Here is a 24891-nt window from a genome sequence, read left to right as displayed (position 1 = left end):
TGTGAGTGAGAGCACTGGGTTACGAGTGAGAGCACCATTGTTTCTGTGATGCACCTGAGATGAGTGACTGGTGGCACCCTGGCCCCCCTTTAGTTAGACTGCCCCTCCACACATGGCCTCAGCTCACATCCCCATTCTCTCCTTTTAGGTAGGACTGACTTTTGTAGTTTTAAGGGATTTCTTATGGTAATGTTAGTTATGTAATGTAGAATTTTTTTTTAATCCTGTTTTTAAGTTGTTTCAATAAAATATTGTTTGTTAATAAAGACATGCGTCTCTGCCTCTTATCAGTAAGAACTTGAAACTGTGGATCCTCGGTTCCAATCTCCCCCCCCCAGGTGGCGTTGGTGCTGTGCAAACCAAATTAATCCATCTAGTGCTCCCACCACACATGGATCCAAACTTGCTGTACAGACTCCAGGAGTCAGTTTCCCCACAAGCACCAAACCCCCTCTAGTCCACAATGTCCGGGCCCTGACCTGGTCAATTTCATATCATCTATTCGAGGCCCTTTATTTTACTTTCAGGTTTAACTCATGTTTGGATCCTGTCTTTCTCCCTCTGCTGTCTCCATCCCCCTCTTGCGGCCATATCTGACTCAGCCTCTCACATGATACTACGACGCTCCATCATTCCATATATCACTTGCATATATTTACTTTATTTCTGCCCGAACTGGCCCTTGCAGCACAATCCACGGCCTCGTGCCCTCCACCCACACATGTGCTGGCACCCACAAACCCAAAAAAACGTACTACTTCCCTGCCTATCCAATTTAGAAACCATTATTAAGATCTCCCCAACTATATCTGGCCTAGCTCTGTCCATAAAAACATTGTGCCCTATCCTTGTGGGCCATGAGCAAAGCAAAGTTAAATGTCCAGTGCGCAAAGAGCCAGACTGTGGCAGCTATTTATCAACTCAGACATTGTGGCAACATGGTGTAGTAGACATTAACAATGACTGTTCCATTTAGGTGTAAGCAAATCTGGCCCAGTATGCACCACACATGGGCCTGTACACCTCAATGGAAACAATCATTAGAATATCGGTCATACCTGTCAAACTATCTGCTGTAAAAAGGTCTATGATAACTCTCTCCCACAAATTAACTCATAATGCTAGACTATTAATTACGCGAGTGTTTGACAAGTCAAAATTACCCATATTTTAGGAGTCATCATGAATAGAAAACTGGCATATGCCCATTAATCAAATGTGGTATGTGGGTAAAAAGCCAAAAGCTCCACAGTGAGACACATCTGAAGGCTGACTCCAGCGCCCCAGGCATGAAGGCTGGGCTACAGGCACACCTTGGTAAGTTCTGGGGCATATTGTAAGCAGGTCGGACGAATAAGCCTGTAAATCACTCAAATTCTTTGCTGTGGTTCATCATCTTCAAATTGCCAAACAACAGGACCTAACTTTTACTTCAACACTCGTGAATAAGACATAACAGAAGCGCACATGCAGTGTCAGTTTTGACTGTAAATTCGATTTCAGTTTACTCTTTCCTCAGCTGTGACAATGTGTATCGACTTGTATAAACCCATAGGTGGCGTTATAGTTGCAAGCTGCTGCTTCGATAGAGCCTTGTCAGTTTAGTAGACATGAAGACGTGCATGAATTTACCATGCTCATTCAAACCTGCACATTAATTCGTTTATTTAAGATCCCAACTTAGATAAGTTTAATGTCCATTACTTTGTGTGTTATATGTGTGAATCTGTCACAAGGGCAGATGATTAATTTATTTATTTTAGAATTTGCACCAGGTTTTATCATGTCGTGTTTTGTGTTCACTTGCAGAACTTTGATTGTCTGGATGAGGGGGGTTGGGTAAGGGGTGTAGCAGGCAGAGGGTATGAGCTCAGACTGCGTTTCTTATCCGTGCTGGTTCTAGAAACAGACAGAAGCCTGTCTCATCCCATCCTCCCTCTCTCTGGCAACAGAACCTCAGCACACGGTCCCCAGGGAGAAGGGTTTCTTGTTGTGCGTTTTGAAGGAGAAGGAAAAGAAAAAAGGGTGAAAGAGAAGAATACCTGACGTGTTTGCCTCAGCTACCAGCAGCAGACGGAGTCCCTCCAAACCTACACCTACCTACCCACCGGCCGGGGAGCTGCCTGCATCCGATAAGGGATCTAGTCCACAAAATCAAGTGTGGAGGGGAGGGGGTGTGGAGCAAAGAAGTCGTATTGGAGAGAGGGAGAAGAGACACCGAGGGAGGGGAAAAGGTCAGGGACACGGGGGGGGTTATCGCACTGCTAGAAATAAGGAGAGTGTCTACACAAACGCTTTGGCAGACGAAACCAAGGAGACGAAGTGAAATAAACCAGCAAACCCCGCTCCGGCACTGGCAAAACAATTTCACAAGGACTATTGAGGATTTTAAAACGTTTTCGATCTCTTCCAGAAGCAGTTTTGGGCTTTGGTGAAGTCCAGGCAGCAGAGACTGAATTTTGGACCGTGCGTAATTTGGAGAGTTTATTGCCGCGCTGCGTCATGATGCGCGTCTGTCCTCTGCTGGTCCTCCTCTGCCTACTGTGCGCTGGACGCGCTCAAAAGTTCTCCGCTCTCACGGTAGGAAGAGCCACACAATTCACTGACCACATATCACACGTATCCATGTATAAATATTGTTTTAAAACAACTTTATGCGGGTGTATACTGTGTCTTTTCTTCATATTCCATGCGTAATTCGCACTGATAAAAATGGTCAGTATATACCCGGCGTGAGTCATCCTATATTTGTGTCATCCTGAGTTGTTTTCTTCTAATAATCAGAAATGTGTATATACAAATCATGATAAACATAGACATGTCCGCAGTTCTAACATGACCTATATGCTGATGATTTTAGATGTCATTTCTCGCCAGGTATTTTTTTTAAATTTGTCAGAAATTCAAGCTCAACTTTAAATGGAATTTAAAACTGAAATATAAAGGTTTTCACTGTCACTTTTTTGAAATTCCTCTCCGAGTGCCTGCACAGTGTCTGAGATGGCAAAGCTGCATGCCAGCCCGCCTGTGAGAAGTCTGGTCTGTTATCATCTACCTGCCTGGCAGCTTCATTGCTTGACCGCCCCTCTGTCCTGTTAACTCCGGCCCCAGTGGCTCTTAAGAGAGAGAGCTGACAGTGTCAGAGGGTCTACTGCACAAAATCACATGGCATTTCTTACAGTAGTATAAACATCATGCCCATTTCTCCTCGATGTCCAGGAGAAAAAGCATCCTCATGCAGCTGAGGGGAATTTCATTGCCACGATCAAGTGCAGGTACCGTGGTGAAGGAGGAATAACAGGGAGCGGAATGTGCACTGTCAGAGGCTTCCCCCTTGATTTAGAGGTCCAAGTGACAGCCGCCTCCTCCAGCACTGTTATTTATGGTCTGGGTGAAGATGGTTTAATATCCAACTGGAAACAAATGGCCATGAGTTGTTAACCTGCAGGCGAAGGGTTGGAGATCCCTTCTCCCTGATGGCACTATTGAGTTGTGGAATGTGGGAGGAAGTGGGGCACTGAGCATAAGCTCCGCTTAGTTTTCACCACGATGCATACATTTACACACACATAGTTTGAGTTCAAATAATGGGAGTGTGTCTTTATTAAATGGCCATAGGTGTTGCATCAATATTGGCTCTGCAGATAGGCTACCATACTAATGCTGCTGTCTGTAGTGTGGGCTCTGGATATGACTCCAGGAATGAAAAACTTTCTCTATTTCATTGCATGTTTGAGTGGTGTCTGTGTCCAACCTCCCCACTGTGGTTTATTAGACCTTCTTTATTGGAATAGCACATGGAGCACCCGACCACTACTTTTACTGGACTTTACCAGTGATTGATGGCTTCTTGTTTTAATGACACGTGATCAGTTATGAAAATGTACCCATGTTATATTTTAGGTCAAACAGTTAAATGGATGGGAAATTTACCCAGGTTATTCATAAAGCAGACTTTTTCCATGGTTTAAAGACATATTACATTTTGTGTGAAAAGATGAGGGCGCACAGCATTGGCTGCCTCTTACAAACCTTCAATGCTAATTTGGTATAATATATGGGTTCCATCGCCCCCTATGCTTTCATATAATTGTGCACCTGCCCGAACAGACTTTTGTTATTGTCACATGACCAATCTTGGCCTTTCACACCACCTCCTTTTCTTTTTAACCTCTTTCACAGCAATTAAGTGCCTTTTCCTTTGATTGAGTTAGTAGCCTGGTTAAAGGCTGTCACTTTCTTCCCTTTCCACCATGCTGGAAACTAATGATCCCCTTTGCATCTTAGCATTAGCGCAGGAAACTCCCGCCAAGGCCATTTAACACATTTGCCACGGCTCTCAGCTGGGGCCCCCATTGACCCTGCGGGGCCGTGGTGTGAGGGGCCTCTTGGAGTGCTGGAAGCGGGGGCCTCCCAGTCCAGAAGGCCCTTATCAGCCTACAATGTGCTCTCTGCTGGAGACTCGCCTCCTCCGTACTCTATTCAATCCCACAATGCAGCAGAGCCAAGGGGAGGTAATAGGATTTGATGTGTATGCTGGTTGGTTTTGAAAAACAAAAAAAAAGTCTCTTACACTCCACCCGTCTCGCCCTCTCTCGTCTGTCTCTTCTTCCTTTGCCAACCTCTTGTATTATTTGAGCAGATGCGAAAAGCATCTTCCAAGACAGATCAAGCGAAAGAAAAGAGGATATAATGAAAAGAAAAGAGGGCAACGTAAAGAGAAAAGAAAACAGAATGCAAGAGGCAGCTGTCTGGATGTAGACAAGAAAAGGATTAAAGCAATAAATAGATTTGAGTCACAATATGTGTTCTGTCTTGTTTGAATCTCAAATGATGAATAAAGGGGGGGAAGTGTGTGCTACGTGTAGCTGAGGTGAGGGACATCCAGTGACTCTCGACCAGGCTGCTCTGCGTGATGATGCTGCTGCGTTGAAGAGGCTGGAATGAGACATCAGGGGAGTGTCAGGGCTCTACCTCGGCCTCACCCATCCATCACCACAGGCCAAACACACAAAGAGAGAGCAGACAGCAAACCACCATTAAGAGGACACAAGAGGAAGAGGTCCTCAACACATCACGGTCTCTCGAAGCTTCGTCCTTTCACTGGTTTTCACATCTTATTTGTATTTGTTCCTCTGCTGAGCAATAAAGACTGGGATGGCTGATAGTGAATCTGGGTGGTTGATTTCATGGGTGGCTGATTTCATGGCTACAGTAACTGTGTGTCTCCATGCTGTGTTCTTGGAGCTTCATCATAAATCTGCAGGCACTTGGCGCTCTGCTATCTGCCGGTCAGCGGACATCTAGTAGGATGCTGGGCTGCACAATGACTCTGTTTGAGTTGTCAGTCAGCTGACTGGCAAGGGCTGATCCTGATCATGCTGGTGTGGTGTGGAGCACTGGGGTGGTCAGCGTGGGCTGTGGCGAGGCTGGCGGTCCACCACCAAGCGTGGCTGGAGTCACTTGGCCACTATCAGAGCAGTCACTGGCCTTGGGAGGTTGCGGCCGTCTGCGAAAACCTTCCTCAGACCAACCTGTCACGCCTGCTGGACTTTATGGGAAAGGGTGAGCGGTGAGTGACGGAGTGGAGGGTGAACGGAGGTCATCATAGGGAGTCAGGACAAAGAGAACTAGAGAATCGGACAAAACTAGAGCTACTGTTGAATTATACTATTTTATATTTTAACAATTAATATCAAAGTATAGTTCTATTAGGTTACAGGTTCCAATCTTGAATCTGCTTGGAACCACTTGAGTAAAGGAATGAAGTCATCCAAAAATAATTCCTCTTAATTCAGCGTTTCTCTGCAAAGTGGCATCTTCTTCCCCCACTGAGTTACAATGGAAAAGGGAAAACTTTAAATAGAAAATCCTCCCAGTCTAACTGTCGGCCAGTGGTGCCCAACCTGTCTGTGACCTGTCATTACAGGTTATGACGTTAATGTGGATATGGAATTGATTTTTTTTTAGACAAAAATGTATATATAATTTTTCTTGAAGTTTATCTTGGACTCTTTTCTGGTCCAATATAAATACTTTGTCCATTGCTTAAGACGGTGCGTCATTAGATTTTCCCTGATGCAAATGAATTAGCAAATGACCAACGCTTCATATTTCTGCTAAAAAAATAAAGATTGGGAACAGTCTCTTCTTATGAGCAACCCGCAGCTCTATGGTGTCAGGATACTGTTTGTGTAATGCTAAACTATTTGTGGTAGACAAATCTTTTAAAACCCTGAGAAGGAGAGAAGGCTTGTTAAAAAATTTGATTCAATCCCGAAGACTAATTTTCCTTCCCTGCGGCGGCTCCTCCGATGTGTTTGGACGGGCCTCACCTCTCTGATCCCCCAGTGAAGATTTATGAGCAGGGTTGACAGAGTGGGCTGTATACCCCACCCCACCCCCACCCCAATGCCCAGGGCGACACCTCCTTCCCTACCAACCGTCTTTCCAGGTGCATGGAGCCCCGAAGCCCTCCTCGTCCGAACGCAGGGGGCTGCCACCAAACCTCATCTCCCACTTCATTTGTTGGGATGTCAGACACAACTATTTTTTTATTGCCGATCATCACGCCCTCCTCTTTTCATCTTCGATCTTGCCATGCCCTTTCTTTTCATAACTCCTAAGAGATTTTTATGGATTACCTTTAAGCAATTGGATTCTCTGCTTTGTGCCTCTGTATGTGTTGGGGGGGGTGAAAGAGGGAAAGTCTGAGAGGTCATTCGGGCAGTTTTTGGATATCCATGCATCCACTGAGAACTGAACAAAAACATAAATTGAATGGTTTCATACATACAAAGCATTTCAATATAAAAGGAAACAAAAAGAGTTTGGCGAGGTATTTATTTTGGGACATGACTGAAAACAGCACCTGGGTACAGAGTTTGTTTTCTCCTTTCTATCCATTATTCAACTGAACTGACTGAATCACGCAAACTTTATGAAGCCCCAGCGCTCACACTGTAGCAGAACAAAGCTCCCTGACATCTAGTTTATTCAGTCACTCTATCATTCAGTGCTTTTTCATTCATTGTAGCCGTCACAGCTTGTTGCCGCCCCCCCCCCCCCCCACACACACACCACCGCCACCGTCTCATTGTGTGGCCTGGCGAGGAGATTTCATACCACGGTGAAAGATACAATGGTTGCATTGACACAGGTGATCCGATGCGTTCAGCCAGGAGTCTCCGTCCTTGTTTCTCTTTTCATGGCTGAGTAAAACATCCTCAGGAGAGATTCCAGGTGAATACCTGTGCAGGTGTTGGCACAGACAAAGAAAAGATGAAGCTCCAGTCTTCTCCAGCCCTTTTAGACAAAGACAAACCATGACTGCACCCTGATAGGCCTGTGGTGACACTGCCTCGCCTTAATCCTAGTGTTGTGCTGTATCTCAGTGCATTAAAGTGTGTTTATCAAGGGAAGCTGCACCTGCTTATGAACGCGGATTAAAAGCTTGAATGCAGAATTTACATTTCGCATGGATGGCGATGGACACCTGTTTCTTGCTTTTTTATTGACCTTAAACAAGCAGCTCCACCCTCTGTCTTCATAAATCCCTCCAGAATCCCACCTGTCTTGGTGAGTTCTGGTGCAGAGCTGACTGATTTGCAGAAATGGCTCGATTAACAAATGTTTTCTTTGCTTATCTGCTATTTTCTCACACTTATGCAGTTCCTGCGGGTGGACCAGGATAAGGAGTGCAACATGGAATGCAGCGGAGTACCCCGCAAACCTTTATGCGCCTCCGACGGCAGGACCTTCACGTCTCGATGCGAGTTCCTCCGAGCCAAGTGCCGCGACCCCCAGCTAGAGGTCATCCGAGGGCCATGCAAAGGTTAGATCACGAGTCACACTTCAGCGCCGCCCAACGCTCGCAAATGTGCAGAGAGGGTCACAGTGGAAACTTGTGGGTTAAATTCATTTCAGCATAATTGATTCTTTGAGTGCTGGGAGTACGAGTGGGGTTGACATGCTGAAAGTGGGTGGGTGGGGGGGATTAGCTGCCTGGCTGGTTTCATCATTTCACACCATTTGCACTGGTGAAGGAAATATACGCATAGTAGTCTAAATACTTGTTTTACGGATTTCATGTTTTGGTACAACAGAACATGGGTGAGGGCGTCATGGAACCAACAACCTCCTCACTGATTTGAAAAGGTTTCAGATCTGTGAGATCGAATTATTATACAGAGTTGACGGCATTTCAATGAACCATCTTGACAAGAATTAATGGTCTCATTTTCATGATGCTAGATGCAAAGCTACACGTATGTGAGCAATGGAGGACTGGAGATGAAAGGAAAGAGCCAGTGAGGTCAAGCATCTCACAGACTCCTTCATTGTTAGTGGTCGATGGAAGGAAGGACCCATACGCCCCGATGCTGCAGCCCTGAACCCTCTCACCCCCACCCTCCTCACCAGCTCTGCTAGTCCATTGCTCTACACACTGGGGACAATGTCCCATTCTCACATATTACAATATTAGATCACAAATGCAGGGAGCGTGAGCAAATGGGTTTGCTTAAAAAGAAGTCTCTTATGATGGAAAAGCATTCCACGATTTTATGCCCGTGCTGTGTCTCTATGGCAACGTCTCTAAGCAGACATCTGGATGTGGCGGACTGCGCCGGGACACAGAATGGAGGATTCCAGCTAGGAAGCTGAAAGGGACGAGAGTCCATGAAAGTCTTATTGTATGTGTCAATAACATTGGGTGTATAAGGGTTCGGACCCCCCTCGGCTTCTGGACGGCCGGGGTGAAAGACACAGCAGCAGCAGCAGCAGCCGTGTCAGCACCGAAATAAACCACAAGGCTGATCTTGCCTGAAAGCACAGAGATGGGATTGTGTTTAAGGATGGTGAACCTGGCACCACATTTGTTTTCTATCACTGCGCTCAGATGATTCAAGTGTCCTGTCATTTTTTCCAGTCAGCTTTTTGGTCGGAGCCCCCTGGAGAAGGACGATGGTTTGGGTTTTTTCCACCGGAGCTAACTTTAACGCTCCTCACTTTGCTGTTTCCCCCCCCCCCATCCGGATCATCCAGCATCTTCCCCCCTCTCCTCCTCAGTGACAGTGACACACACGCACACTACACACACACACCGCACACACACACCAGACTGAGCGAGAAACCGAGCACTTTTTCCTGCATGTGACTAATGGACAGTCTACTGAAAGACATGCCAGCGACATGCAGCCTCCTGACCAAAGTGAATGTTTTTAAACTTAGAGTGAGTCAGTGCTCTAATGTGATTTGAACCTGCTAGATGAGCACTTTGTGGCAGCGAATGTGTCACAACGAGTTCCCATTAAACCCAGTGGTGCCCAGCATCTCCTGAGAGTTTGAGCAGCTGGAGCAGTTGGTCAGGTGAGATGAAAACAGCTGTGAAATGACAGGATGAGGTATGTCTCTGACAGAAGGATGTGAAAAGCCATGAGTGAGTACAGTGGGGTCCCATTCATTCCAACTTCAAGACTTGCTCATGAAAGTGGTCTTACAGTTTTGGACTATAAAGAAGCCTTGCTGACCTTCATTTTTATCAACAAATACTTAGAGGACAGCTCGGGCTGTGCTGAGGAGACGGTCGAGGTTTCAGAAGAGAGTGAGACAGACTCAGAGACATTAAGGAAGGGTCAGGTTTTCCCCGTGCATCAGCCCTTTTCTTGGGTGACTGGAATGTCCTACAGTAGCAGCACAAGCTGCCTCGCTCAGTAATGGCTTTACCACCAGGCACTGTGCAGGCTTGCCTGGCTTGCTCCTAATAAGACCGGGGATGTTGGTTCTATTCCCAGCCACAGCAAGTATCTGCCGCCCCTGAAATGTCTTGAATTGTTTCCTCTTCGTCTCTCACTGCATTCGACTTTCATTTTGCATCATCTGTGAGGTTCTACATCTTCTCCTGACTTCTTTAAGTATGTTGGTTTCATTGTCGTGCAGCATAAGAAAGTAGTCAAGCTGTGGGTTGAATTATAGGTTTCTGTGATGTGTCGTGATTCTGGTGATTTGTGGTGTTCCACAGATACATCCAGATGTGTAGCAGAGAAGAAGTACACAGAGCAGCAGGCCAAGAAGCTCTTCCCGCAGGTCTTTGTGCCTGTGTGCAACCCTGACGGTACATACAGCGAGGTAAAATACCACAAAAAATACTCTTGAATAAGAAGCACTGCACTAGACTAGGAGTAGAAAATAGTTTTTGCACCATCAGTCCACTTCTTCCAATAATTGATAATTTCTCCTGTATTCATTTAATTGTTTTTTAATTGTTAGAGAGATTTTAAGTCTGATCCTTCACAATTACTTTTTTTTTACAAATGCCATCCCTTGTTTATAATGTGTTGATTTTGTGTTACCATGCTGCTCTGATTACAGGTTCAGTGCCACAGCTACACTGGATACTGCTGGTGTGTTACACCCAATGGCCGACCCATCAGTGGCTCAGCAGTGGCCAATAAAAAACCTCGGTGCCAAGGTGTGTATAATAATTCCTCAACTCGTCTTGCAATGGGAAACTTTAATAATGTTTACACCTAAACACAATATATTTACAGTTCAACAAGCCCAATGGATTTAAATCGACTGATTTGTAGTCAAATGTGGTTTCTATAGCTTTGTGTAGCAATGATGATAGAATCGAAATTCCACTCAGCATTACATGACATTCCCTTTTGTGTTGGGGGGTGTAATCTTTCGCCCAGTGGGAAAGTGGTCAGTGATTGGATTGACCGCCACAGGGTTTGAGGGCCACCCGAGGACTGAGTCTTGCTCAAGGCATGGGGCTGTGGTGTAAATAAGCCCAGTAGAAAATCCTTGCAGCGGAGTTTAGCAACAGAATTAAACTGTGAGGAATGTAAGTGTTGTTGGAGGATGGCGTCTGCCAAGCAATCAAATAACCAATGCCACATGTCGTCCCTGTGCGTCTCCGTGCCTTTCTACTGTTCAATAGTGAGAAGTTTCCAGAAGCAGCGATAGTAGCAGCAGCAGATGTAACTACCAGCTGTACTTTAATTACAGCTGTGCATGTAAAGCTTAGAAACGCCATAAAATACATCTCCATTGAATGGAATCAATTAAAATGAATGACTTTAAAATAAAAAGTCAGAAAGACTTCTGTCCGTTGACTGTTTGCTCTTGTGCCACAAACTGAGGCCAAAGATTTGTCATCATTTGTCTTTTGTCACACATGAAAGGGTGTGGTGCTGAATTTTGTAATCAATTTGAACCTGTTGCTTTACAGGATCAAAACAAGAGAGAGCTACCACAAGAGAGCCAGGTAAAGCAGGTGAGACGGTAATTCAAGGAAGAGGCATACTTACTCTACTACATTTGCATGTGTACTTTCATTTTTGTCCATGTGCATGTGTGTACCTATCCAAATATGCATGTACACTTGTGTGTATTCATTTGTCTGTCCTTGTGTTTTCCTGCATCTTTGTTGGAGCTGTGCAGGGCGCGTCGCCTGTAACAGCTTGTCTTTCTAATATTTTGTCAATTCAAGAGACTGCGAGCAGCCTGAAGGCTGATATAAAAGCAGTCTGTTACTAACAAGTCTAAGGAGCGAGGCTGTGGTGAGTTCGAATGCTCACCGCCAGCAGCTACAGTGCCTATGACCGCCTGTTATCTTTACCAAACTTCCAGGAAGCAGCCAGAATGGAGGACCAGTGACATGTCAGACCCTTTTCTCTAACTTCATCTCTCTTCCTCTGTGTTCTTTTTCAGCAACAGTGTCATGAGAGACAAAGCCATGTTCACACTTTAACCTGCACCATACTTTCTCTCTGTCTCTCGTCAACATGTTACCTCTTCCAGATATATAACCACTACGTTTTCCTCCGGCTCCACTCCTCTCAGATACTGTATATCTTGCTCTCATTTAAAGAGACTGTTTGTTTAACTGATGGTAACTTGGATTTGAAGGCCCCGAAAGAGAAAAAGTGTAATTTGGGTCAATTCAGATTGATTCCTTCTGTGATTGTGTATGTGTGTTGGAATGTGTGCATGTGATGGGTGTGTCTTCATCCTCTCATGTTTGTCACATGGGTTATTCCTGTCGGTGTGACCTTTATGTCTGTGCCTCTATCTCTGTAAACAGTCCTGGGTACAGTGTCTGTCTGAGCCCGGCCAACTCATTACGCACAGATCAAGTGGGAACGAAAAAATCTGAGAGAGAAGGCAGGATGGTGGGAGAGGGGATAAGGGCGGAAAGGGGGGAGGGATGGTTGTGGTTCAATCTGAACTGGTTGAATAAACAGGGTGGTGAAAAGCAGAATAAACTCCAGTATTGTGGTGTGCCAGCACTGAAAATAGCAGTGATTGCATCAATATTTTGATTTAGCAGAAGCCCGTCAAGTATTCCACAGCAGCCATTGCTGCACTTTTAGTATCAGAATATTGGTGAAGTCCAACATAAAATGCTTTACCATGAACCCAAGAAATGACAAATTCATTCACATGGTGGAATCGTACGCAGCCGACGACTGACAAACAGCAGTAAAACTTAAGCCGTATGACCACAAATGGCGCGGGGGTTTCCTGGCAGATGCTAAAAGAGGTGTTACAGTCATGTAAAAGGCTGCAAAGCAAAGAGAGGTCATTAGTGGTTTATAGTAAATCCAAATCATAAACACACTTTTTGAAACGGCATTTCCATCCGTTAAGTGAGCAGAGTAATAACACGTCTGCCTCCGTCCGTCACAATGACTGTATATGTTTTTATCCAGCGAGCATACTTGAGAAGATGAATGGCTGGCTCCACAAACACTGGAGGTGAAATCCCGATTTTGCAATGGAGAATTCGTTGCCTAAGAAAAGACGTTAAGCTTATTCCACCTACTGTATTAGAGATGCCCTGACTCATGCATTAACAGAGCTTTACTTTGTGCAGAATGAGTGACCCACACTGAGGTTAACCACACCTACGGCCGTGGTTTTACTCTAAGCTGCTCAAAACCTCAGTCCCCATCTCCCTCCCACCGCAAATCATACAAACAGAGACCAAACAAACACTGAGCTTGATTCTCCCACTGTTAATTGGTCCGTCTCAGACTTGGCTACTCCCTACTTCATCCCTTTGTGTGTCACCCACCTTCACAAATGCAGGCAATGGAAGGATGGAGTAGAGCATCAGGGACAACTTATACCCATCCTCTCCTCATTTGTTATAATTGACCTCAATATGTCCTGTGTATGATAATGATCTCCCCTGTTGCATGAAGTGGAGCCATGGGAATATATGACCACTATACTTCTGGTTTGCCTCCTCTTTCCTTTCTCTTGAGTCACCTCTCTCAGCTTGCAACACACACACGCACACACACAAACACACACACACACACACACACACACACACACACACACACACACACACACACACACACACACACACACACACACACAATCTCTCTAACTCTCCTCACCTCTACTTCTGCCTCCATCCTTCTTGACCGGGCAATGTGCAAATCTTACAGTAGTTAAGTTTTCTCTAATCTAGCTTACCTTCGTAATTGTAGTCTCCTTGCAAATATTCTCCATTCTAAATGCAGATGAGACCGGCCTAGTGGTGGACCCACAGCCTGCTGGCGATGAAGAAGGTGAGCTCTTATCCTTCAGTAAAAACATTATTTGATACTGTGCCTGTGTTTATTGAGGCACCGCTGACTGAACTGAAAGCATCAAAGCACCGAGAACGTCCTTAAAAGGGAAAAGGAGCCTGGCAGACAGCTACAGCCTCATTCGTGATGCTAAACATTTTCAAATGGATAAGATTCACCGGATTTATGTACAAAACATAGGAGGACAATTTTTTATTTCCATTTTTTGTTTGTATTTTAATCCTATACTCTGCTTTAAGGCAAGTATCATACTTTTTACTCCACTACTTTACCAGCTGTAAATAATGGTTACTTTGCATGTCAGAATATTTAATAAAAAAAAACACATCTTTAAAATGTGATATATTGTTTTGATAGAAACTAGAGCGACACTCAGTCGAGCTCACACCTGCACTAAGGCCCACTGTTTGAAATCACATTTAAATTCATTAGATCCTGATTGTTAGTTGGATCTACCACAAAATGCACAAACTCATAAATACCAGTCTCTTCAAATGCCAGATTTTTCATCAAGATCAATTAAAATATTTCAAAACTCTCACAATGTTAAAGAAAGGGGAAAGGGGAAAGGGGAAAGGGGGGAGGGGGACTTGGATCAACCACCTTATCCAGATCTGCAACACATGTAGTGAGGTGAACCCATACCACATCCTTCCACCGAGTACTGTGGTAATCCGTTCTGTAGTCTCTGTGTATTCCTGCTGACAAACAAACACACGCAGATGACAACATAACCTCCTCGGTGGAGGTAAAAGCCAACAGCATATAGCTCAAGGTCAACCAGCGGCAACATTAAAATCCTACTTCCATGTTAATGCATCATTAATAATCCAATGATATGATCTGCAGAAAGAAACAAATCTGCCAAGTGGGTACTTTTGCCTTTTAGCACATAAAGTATGTTTTGCTGCTAAAACATCAGCGCTGTGTCTGAAAGTGTTCCTAGATTGTTATTGCCACATTACCATAATTTAAACTAGACAAGAAAGCAAATTCCTTCTTTTCAAATCCAATGAAATTGATCCATCCCTGTGAATGGGAGCAAACACATGTTGTAAAGTTGTATTTGAGTACTTTTAGATTTATTTTTACAAGGAGTGTTTTATGATTTCATGTTAATGTGAGACCGGGGGAGACTCATAGTCATAGTTTACTTAATATCTTTTCGCTACCATATTTCTTTTCCCAGCTGTCGTATGTAATTCACTCTCCACATCCACTCCCGCAGTTTGAGAGACGATAACCTTGATGTGCATTTTATAGTCTGTGAGTTTTGGAACCACCAGGTTTGGCTCGGTTATAAGATGAGTGTGTTTTCAATTGAAGCTAATAAAGCTGTCCTGGTGATTTCTTTCAGACATCATTTCCCAGTACCCCACTCTGTGGACGGAGCAGGTTCGCAGCCGACAGAACAATAGAACCAGAGCACCATGTGAGTTTCAAAGACCACTTTTTCCTTTAATGATGGCGATCGGGTGTTTGCAAACCTCAACTGAAAGCACGCTCTGTTTTTCCTACTTGTGTGAGCAATCATGGTTTGAGGCTGTTCCTGTCTTTTAAGGACAGATGGTGGGATGTGAAACCAATACATCTTGGTGTTGGAGTGCAGCAGGCTTTGAGGATCTGCTGCTCTGTGGTTCTTTGCATTGCCGTGTATCTCTAATGATCAGCACATGGCACAAACACAGGATGTCCCACTCTTTAAGCTGCTCCATGCTACTCTCCTGTTAAACACATGCCCGCTTATGTTGTACAGATCACTGGATTTTTCCCCCTACTTTGAGGAAATATGTTTCTTTTTATGCATATATTTTGAGGCCACCCCACAGACGAGAACCCTCTGTGCATATGTGCATTTTGTGTGTGAATTCCATTATCATAATTTACAACCAATAAAAAAAGCCTGAGAAATGCAGCATTGATGGTTTTGATTACCATGTGCTCTTTGGGGTATTGGGGTGAAAGGAAAAAAAAAACACCCGCCCCAACAAAGAGAGCCCATACGGAGGAACTGGAGCGAGGAGAGTCGGCGGAGGGAGAGGGGAGGCACTTCATTTGGTCTCTTTTGTGTGGGTAAAGATCTCTAATGAAAATAAACAAAGAAAAGGGATATCCATAATCCCACAGTAGCTTCCGAGCCTCGAGGCAAGCAGCTCAGAGAGGGGACGGGTTGGTGATGAAAGCCCTCATGGCCAGCAGAGCTCTGCTTCCATCCTGGAGTTTAATACTCAAATCTCTGTTGGAGAAGTGCGCTGCGGAGACGGAGGCTGCTGCAAAGAAGAAAGAAAAAAAGCAACGTCTGATTAGATCCTGCTGAGGCTCCACAAAACCCAGTCTTTCCAGCGAAGCTCATGAGGCATTTTTCCATAGGAATTTTGAATGTATAAACATAAAGATCCCTGGTACTTCACTCTACCCAGCGGTCGTGACTCACTGTGTGTAGGTGTGTGAAAGCAAAAAGCCTCAGTGACCACTGCTCTGCTTTTGTCCCGTCTTTTTCCCTCTCCGTCACACACATCCACCGAGGGCAGTTGAGTGTCCAAATATTTACTTAACTTGGGGTATAGGGAGCTGTAAGTAGTCATTAGCCCGTTAATGTCCGTAAACAGTGCCACGGGGGGCTGATATAGCAGTCTACACACACCGTCTCCTGCTCATCCTCCTCCCTGTCACTCTTCCTCCTCCACCAATGGGACTCTGCAGCAGTGCAATGAGAGAGCAGCTGTGGGCCTCTATTCTCTCTTTAACAGAAATTAATGCAAATATGTTACATGAAGGATCAATTGAAAATGTGTTGTAGGGATGTTGACTTTAAACGACCTCTGACTTGGTTCTCCAGCCTCCTCATGTGATCAGGAGCAGCAGTCGGCCCAGGAGGAGGCGAGGCAGCACAAGAACGACGCCGTGTTCGTACCGGACTGTGCCTTAGGAGGACTGTACAAGCCGGTCCAGTGCCACCCCTCCACTGGCTACTGTTGGTGTGTGCTCGTGGACACCGGTCGGCCCATCCCCGGGACCTCCACCAGGTGGGAGAGACTTTATGCATTTAGAGCACAACACTGACTGCTCACTTTTTCACTCCGGTTCTGGAAATTAATTTCTAAATTCCTTTCTCCATTGACATTTCAAAAAGCACTGATACAAACAGTGTAAGCCCGGAATCTAGGCTGACTCGTAACCTTAAAGCATTTGATTCAGAGAAAAATTATAATAGAAAACTGAAAACAAATGCAAAGGTTGTTGTCAATATTTCAATGGTAACAACGAGCTCCACCATTCGGAGACATCCCTATTACATCTGAGGATTGTTGGTATTGTAGTACTCCATAAATAAAATAAAATAGGGGCATGTAACGTTGTGTCATAGTCTCATGGCTTAGATGGTTAAAATATTATTGCTGCTAATCAAAACTTCTCGTCAACAAATAATTGGGATTTTTACTTCTGAAACCACGCTTTAGAGCTCTACTTGGGTCCTTATCTATATGGTACTTTCACCCTAATTTACAAAGATTCTTGGAATTTATTGCTTGGTTCTTTGTGGGAAACAAACCAGACAGTTGTTACACATGGCGGGTGATCATTAGCCACCGTAACACAGAAGAATGACCAGCTGATAGAAAGGCTGTTCAACTGGACAATTCCAGTTTCATGCCCTTGGTCGGCTAATATGTTCTGCAGTAAAGTACCCTTGAAGAAATTACAGCTTTAACTTTCCTGAGGTCATCTGAGGTTTCTGAAATCATGTAAACATAACAAGATTCACGATTTAAAAGAAATATAAATGACTTCCCATCAACAAAAAAGAATCATCTGTATTGTAGACTCTCAAAAGTCTTACATAAGCATGTGGACAGACAGCTCCGCTGCTGATGAGACAGAGTGGCTCAGTGGTGTGGTAAGTGGCAGGTCAGAGGTCAGTCAGAGTGGCAGAGCGAGGCACTGGTGCTCTCTTATTGAGCGACGAGGCTGGGTATCAGATTAACAAGTCTCCAGGCAGAGTGCCAGGCAGCACATTAGCACACATATGGAAGCATGGACTTTCCCCCGTCTCTCTCCTTGTCCCAGACCAGCTTTTGCACCCCATCGCACAGCAGCAGTCTGGACTCCACCAGCTCTACAAGGGAGGCCATGAAAGCTTCCTTGTGTCCCACGCTCTCTGTCTGCCTCTGTCCCTCTATCTCACACTTCCCCCCCCCCCCCCCCTCCTTCTGTCCTCATACCAGCCCCAAATCCTTCCCCTCATTTTGGATTTGTTTAACAGCCGCTGGTTTGCCACAAAACAATTATTTGAATCCCCGAGATTTAACTGTTTGGGAGTAATTGGGAAACATGGAATTTCTCTGTCATTGTTTACTGTTAAAGACGATCCATTTCACCCATTACACTCTGAATGAATTGGTACTATCTCTCACGTTTTTTTTTTCTGTTATAGGTATGAACAGCCAAAGTGTGATGGCAATGCCAGGGCCCACCCAACTAAACCTAAGGATCATTACAGAAGCAGACATCTCCAAGGTAGGTTCAGACCACACAGTGAAGCAGCAGTAGACCTCCAACTGTGTGTGTGTGTGTGTGTGTGTGTGCCTGTGTGTGTGTGTGTGTGTGTGTGTGTGTGTGTGTGTGTGTGTGTGTGTGTGTGTGTGTGTGTGTTATAAGCACTGTTGGTCAAGGAAATGCGTGATAACAAGTTGAGGATTGCCAGATACTGCCCCTCACTGGTCAATAAGCAAGGAGACAGAGACAGATCGGGGGCAGGATTAACTGACACGGAAGATGGAGGATAGAGGGATGATAGCACGGAGGAGAAACAGCAGGGAGGAGAGGCGGGGATAATGGATAATAGGATGCCAGAGACAGGTAGTGATAGACAGAGTGACAAGTGGGTAGATAAGTAAATTGAGCCTGGTGGTCATGGGGTGGGCTTATAGGCACAGGTGAGACTGTGTTTGTTGTGTTAGATTTGCTTGTCAGGATTTTGATATATCTGAGTCCAATATACAAATGGGTAGAACTGAAGATTGATGAAATGATTGTTAGTGACAGATTTTGAGAAATAATAGAAAAAGCAAGATTTGGGGGAGGTCAGAGTGTTTGGATATGGAAACAAAACAACCGATTTTCTCTATTCCTGTTTCTTGCCAACAATCAACAATAGGTCTGCACCTATCGCAAATTTGTCGATTAATACATTTTTTTTTGTATTTGATTAAGTTATTAATGAATTTATAACAAATTTGTAAAGAAAAATGAATTTAAATACAAACAAATATTACAACAAACTAACTTATTCCGCAACAAAAAATAGCCCTGTCTGAACTGTTAATTAGCTTTTCACTGTCCCATACAAAATCTCCCCAAAATAAAATGACAGCAGAGCTTGTTCCGTTCAAGTAAAAGGGATATATCAATCTACATTATGCTGATAAACAACTAAATATATGAAAACCAAAGTAAAATGAAAGTAATTTTCTGGAGGAATATCAAAATACAGTGTATTTTCAAGTTAAGCAGTCTATTAATAAAAAAATCTAATTTGTGCCATATGAGAAACACTGAAACCTTGAACTGAAGATACACAGAGCTTTTTAAACAGGAATAATTAATTTCTCTAATCGAACAATCCCAATTGGCGTTGGGAGAGAGGTGGGGTGCAACCTGAACAGATAGCCCGCGTTTTACAGAGCCCACAGAGACAAACAACCATTCACTCTTACATTTACATCTACTTTCAATTTGAAGTCTTAAACTAACCTAACCCAGATCCGCAAGTCTTTGGACTGTGGGAGGAAGCTGGAGTACAAAACAAACAAAGAACATGCACACAGAATGAAACCAGGATTTGAACCAAAAACTCTCCTGCTGTGAGGCGACAGTGCTAACCACTTGAACCACTGTGCCATTAACCAAAGCATTCATTTTAACGAGCCCTTCTGCAAACTATCTGTTATAATTGTCCACTTGATTTTGCTGAGCTGCTTCCATATTCAACCTTGACCCATTCCACTTACTGTACTCTTGTGTTTCCTGTGTTTTACAATGCAGTGAATGGTGTCCATTCAGCTTTATTTTCATTTCACTTATAAATACGAGATGATAAATATCATCATATTTAATTTCAGTGATTGCACGACTTGTCATAAAACCGGCGCTAAGCAGAGTTATAGCTCTCTGGTGCTGCTTACAGCCAAATCACAGTGTAAAGCTGAGCAGCTCTTGGCAAACCTGCATTTTTTCGGTGGTTTGGTAAACATGTTAATAATCCAGCAGCGTATGAACAGAGCGGCCACTGTTCAAGTCCCATCCATAACTGTTTATGTTAGATTTTGCCAGGCTAGAGCTCTCGGCTCGCAGGTGCTGCATTTAGCAGCAGAGCAGCACTCTGTCTCCTGTAGGGTGACTATAAAACAGTGTGATCGAGGCTCATCGATGAACGCTCCTTGCACCAATATGTATTCCTCGTCTTTGCCTTTCCGTGGCACTGCTGGTGTGTATTACTGCTGATCCATTAAGCAGGAAAAATCACTGTGTCCATCAGCAGAAAGTGTGTTGTGGCAATGAGGTGGAAAATACATCTATCCCGTGAGAAAGACCTCGAACCCAAAACACCTTGGTAAACCCCACGCTGCTGAACGGAAGACAATCAACTGATTCAGCCATACAATCACTTAACACAGATGCTCACACAAGCACCCAGGCTCTCTGAAGCTTTAAAGGAAACCTGCACCGTATCATCCGGGTCTCCACTTATTACATATGCCGGGACACAGTCAAAAAAACACAGCGTCTTGTTTTCTTTGCCAGCAATTGCATCAACAGCTGTAAACCCTGTTACTGTATGAAGCAGCGGTAATTATAAACGTTGCCTTCACGTCGCCGCAGCTTATTTGCTGTTGAAGCGCAGGTGTTGAGAGGTTTATGGGGCGAGAGGCAAGAAAGGAACAACTTGCCCCCGAAAGCAGCAGGAGAGGAGAGCGGAGTGTTCGGCTCGCTTTCTTTGCAGAGCAGACTCGTGGGACAGCGTTGGGGCGGACTCTGGGAGCTGCGGCTGTGAGTGCTGACAGGGCTCGGCCCCATGTGGCTCCATAGAAAAACACGGCTTCTCTCTGACAGTCACACACATCCCAACGCACACTTACCAGCCAACTTTCTAAGGGCGGCAGAAATAGGGAGGTGTATGAAAAGCCGATGTTAAGATTTTTCAGCAAGAAAAGTTTTAATGATTTGAGGCTTTCTCAACTTGACTCCATCCCGCATCTGTCAAACGCAGACTTTACATAATTATAATCATTATGAAGTAAGGCAGCAGACGTTTACTGCCGCAGCCTTGAACAGAACGGAAAATGGCCAGACTCAATTTCCTTTGAATGACAGCAGGAACATTTGTGTCCTGCCCCTCAGCGAAACAGTGTCCAGACAGACAGAAGCCGATCTGTCCCGCCCCCGTAAGAAACACTTCTGCTGCCAAGAGGAAAGCTCTGCAGCCTCACCTGATGGCTTCCCATCTGAATGAACAGCAGACTCGCTCAGATTCCTGCCACGTTATGGAGAGGACATGTGTGCTCCATGAAAAACACTCATTTTCTAACGAGCCCCACTGCCATCCCACAAATGTCTCCGCAGTCCCAGGCCAGATAAAAACACTTTGCGCTCTGAAGGTGCAATTGTGTGACTGTCTAGACTAATTTACCACAAGAGGCTCGGCAAGGCACCAGTTTGGCCCTTCACAGGAGGGTCCGATATTTTACTGAGCTCAGACCTGGGAGGGCCTTTCTACTAAAACTTAAGTGCAAGACGTTTCAACATGTAAAGGAGGCCATGGAACAGTTTGGACATGTGTGCTCTTCAGTCCTCATCTCTGTGCAGGTCGCTGGAGCCCCGTGCTACCTGGGAAAGGTGGAGTGGAGGCTGGGTGCTGGGTGTTTACACCGATGCTGGTCGCCACCTGTTACAGAGGGGCGAAGCATGCTATTATCTCCAACACAAGAGAATCTGGCCCCGCAGGCCTGGGCCATAAAAGAGACAGCAAACTGCAGAGAATGTCTTTTCCTCCACAGGCAGAATAGCTGAGGGAAGTTGTACTGTGAGAAAGCAGAGCAGAGCCGGGAGAGGAATCCAGGAATCTCTCAGGCCTCCATTGCCAATTACAATTACTATCATTAGGGTCATTCCACTCCAGTTGTCACTCATTTCAACCCCCCTCCCATCAGTCAGCATGAAGTAATGCTTCTCTCTTGGTTTTAGTCTGCTAGTTAATGATATATTTAACCACGAAGATTTATGGACTGATGTGGCTGATATAGGGAATATGACTTTAATCCCACATACACTGTCTATCAGCTGTCTATCGATGTCTAGATGCATACCGTCCATCAGAGACCCCTCAGTAGATTCCTACGTAACGTTGCGTCTGTCAGGACAGTATTTGATCCCTTGATGTCTCAGGAAAGTCTCTGAATGGCGCTGAATGGAGCCTCTTGTCCACACACACAATGTTCAGTAACATCTCCTGTGCCTCCAGCTGTCAAAAACCACTCAGGGGCCTCCCGGATGATTGGCAGGGAACTCTCTTCCTGCTCCAGATGAGGGGAGGTGTGACACTTTATGAGAGGGAGTTAAAGACAACTGTGAGAGTCTTGTTGATGATGCCCCTCCCCAAACATTTTTTCAGTCCAACTATGACGACAGCATTTCACTTTACGACGCATGTTTTAATGCTGTAATGCATTTTTCTGTGTTTGCTGACACATGTGTGCACTTACTTTCATTTCAACACACCCAGCACACAGATACAAACACAGACACACACACACACACACACAGACACACACACACACACACACACACACACAGTCATTCATTTATCTGTGTTTTATTTTCCAGGCTGTCCTGGGGCAAAGAAAACAGAGTTCCTGACAAGTGTTCTTGATGCGCTGTCGACAGACATGGTGCACGCCGTCACAGATCCTGCATCTGCCGGAAGGTATGTCTCACCATTATTACAAAAGGCACAAAAATAAAGTACCGTGTGCTGCAGCTGATTACTGCACGACCCATGACAATTGATTGAACTCCAGTGACGTAAGTTATGTGAGACAGCTGGCTAGAGAGATGGAGGAGCCTTTGTAGGCTCAAAATGATGATCAAATGATCTCCGTCGTTTAGGATGGCCGAGCCTGACCCCAGCCACACCCTGGAGGAGAGGGTGGTCCATTGGTATTTCAGTCAGCTGGACAAAAACTCAAGTGGTGACATCGGGAAGAAGGAGATCAAGCCTTTCAAGCGCTTCCTGCGCAAGAAATCCAAGCCCAAGAAGTGCGTGAAGAAGTTTGTGGAGTACTGTGACATCAGCAACGACAAGGCGCTTTCTCTGCAGGAGCTGATGGGCTGCCTCGGGGTGACCAAAGAAGAGGGTGAGCTGAATAACACACACTAATATCTAACTATGGCTTAGCTACAGCTACAGCTAATTTGACCTGCCAACAACAGAAGGGCAGAGAGTTTGTTAAAGTTCGGGTCATGATTTAATGTTCTATTTTACCTGCAGTATTCCTCATATCAAGGCTGGTGTGGTTTAAATCACTTTTTGTTTCACAGGAGCCAAACCAGGAGAAGGCTTATCTTCCAGTAAACTAGTAAGTAAACTACTCCTCACAAACTAATGGATAAAATGTCTGTAAGAGAGAGTGGTGGCAGATCTGCTGTCTCCGGGGCTCACAGACTTGGTCTGTTTGGATATAACGTAGCATAGGCTGATGTGTCCAGCTCCTATCACTTGACCTCCTTCAAGCATTAGCCTCGGCTACCAGTGCAGAACGCAACATTGATCATCAATTACAGGCATTGCTGATCCTATTGTCTTTGCTAACAGCTGTTGTGTTGTGTTAAATTCAGCATTTTACAATGCATGCCTTTTTTTAGGTGTGTTCGTGTGTACAGGGATTAAAACTGATATGGAGCACAAACGCTTGTGTGGACAGAGAACGTATTAGTCTGATAATGTGTTTTCAACTGAAAACGTAGTTATATGAAGGATTTAGCATCAGTCATTAACCTAAACTGTTGGGTTTCCTCTATAAACTTAAGGTCTCAACCTTATTATGGGATGATTAGGCTCTTAAATTAGAGTGAACAGAATATCTTTTATTACAATCAATTCTTCAATTTTTCCATGGACTTTTGTGTGAATCACTTTGTAACCTCGTTTAGATAACTGCTGTACAAATACAAGTTATTATTATATTAAAAAAGTTGTCAGACTAAGTGCAAAAAAGAATTGAACGATTCAAACTAATGCCACTTTTATTCTCCTCAGAATCAGTCGAAGAAGCAAGGCTAAGTCGCCGCTGAGATTTCCCCCTCCTGCGTGGAGAATGTGCCCTCACCAATCGGCAATGATGGAAACCATAGTATTTGCACTTTGTACTTTAAAAAAAATGTAAATTCACTTTGTAGAAATAAGGTATTTAAACAGACTGCTGAATCTGTGAATGATGTAGTTAGCTCTTTATGTCCTGACAAACAAAAAATATTTAACACATACAATGTATGTGTCCTTTGTGTGTCTAAAAAAGTGTACTTTTCAGAGTTGTACAAGTTTTAATGTTGATGTTACATTTTGTGCCCCCTCTCCTCATTGTACTTTTCATGTCACACTGATGATTGTGTGGATATTTGCTAAAACGCTTACAATAATTTAGATCATTCCATCACTCACGTCCTGACCTACAGCATCTGTTCCTGTGCTTTGTAAAGCACTTTGAAAGAATGTTTTAAACATGCATCATAAAAACGCCCTACGTGTTCACATGTATTCATGTCTATTAGTAATAAAGAACTCTTTTATACATTCTGTGCTCTGCCAGTCTGAATGTGTCTAAGACGTTTAATTAGGTCAGCAAATTCCTTTGTTTCTCTCTAATCCAATTAATCATCTATATTTTCCATCTCATTATATAAATCTTGAAATGTCTTTGCTGTTTTGTGTTTTCTTTCAGCGTCTTTTATGAAGCACCTTGTTGACTTTAGGAGCCAAGTATTAGTCATGCATAGCAAAGGTCGTGTATCATCCCATTTTCAGACAGCATGCCAGATCCCCTGAGGCCAACATTTTGGAATTGGAAAAACGGATGGTACTTGTTTCTGCTCTCGTTACACATGTCCAATGTAGACTGAAGACAGACAAATGGACCAATCTCAGCTGTGTGTCACATGAGTACCCATTAAAAGGGCGCTGTACTGTATGAGCCGGTGCGTGTGTGTATTTGCATAAGTTAAACTT

General features: G+C 44.4%; 1 protein-coding gene across 3 annotated transcripts; it reads left to right on the top strand.

The window, feature by feature from the left end:
- The first annotated feature begins 1818 nt into the window (after positions 1-1818).
- Positions 1819-24462, top strand: smoc2 (SPARC related modular calcium binding 2). 3 transcript variants are annotated; one of them, XM_053437004.1, is made up of 13 exons: positions 1819-2580; positions 7672-7834; positions 10022-10128; positions 10372-10471; positions 11237-11272; positions 13542-13589; positions 14968-15042; positions 16450-16636; positions 18046-18128; positions 22494-22593; positions 22776-23023; positions 23208-23245; positions 23926-24462. In XM_053437004.1, the coding sequence occupies exons 1-13, from the start codon at positions 2503-2505 to the stop codon at positions 23947-23949; spliced, it is 1287 nt and encodes a 428-aa protein (XP_053292979.1). In that variant the 5' UTR covers positions 1819-2502; the 3' UTR covers positions 23950-24462. The 3 variants fall into 3 exon arrangements, with proteins under 3 accessions (XP_053292979.1, XP_053292978.1, XP_053292977.1); XM_053437003.1 differs by having other exon boundaries at positions 11237-11281; XM_053437002.1 differs by having other exon boundaries at positions 11237-11281; positions 13509-13589.
- Positions 24463-24891: the final 429 nt, after the last annotated feature.

This window comes from Pleuronectes platessa, chromosome 12 (assembly GCF_947347685.1).
Source record: "Pleuronectes platessa chromosome 12, fPlePla1.1, whole genome shotgun sequence".
Classification (NCBI taxonomy): Eukaryota; Metazoa; Chordata; class Actinopteri; order Pleuronectiformes; family Pleuronectidae; genus Pleuronectes; species Pleuronectes platessa.
The sequence above is the reverse complement of the archived record's forward strand: the minus strand, read 5'-3'. Positions and strand labels throughout refer to the sequence as shown.

Excerpts from the sequence above, each read along its gene's own strand:
- smoc2 (XM_053437002.1), top strand. The coding sequence starts at position 2,503 with ATGATGCGCGTCTGTCCTCTGCTGGTCCTCCTCTGCCTACTGTGCGCT. Across the intron at positions 10,129-10,371 it reads CTGACGGTACATACAGCGAG|GTTCAGTGCCACAGCTACAC; the intron begins GTAAAATACCAC and ends CTCTGATTACAG. Across the intron at positions 15,043-16,449 it reads CAATAGAACCAGAGCACCAT|CCTCCTCATGTGATCAGGAG; the intron begins GTGAGTTTCAAA and ends TTGGTTCTCCAG.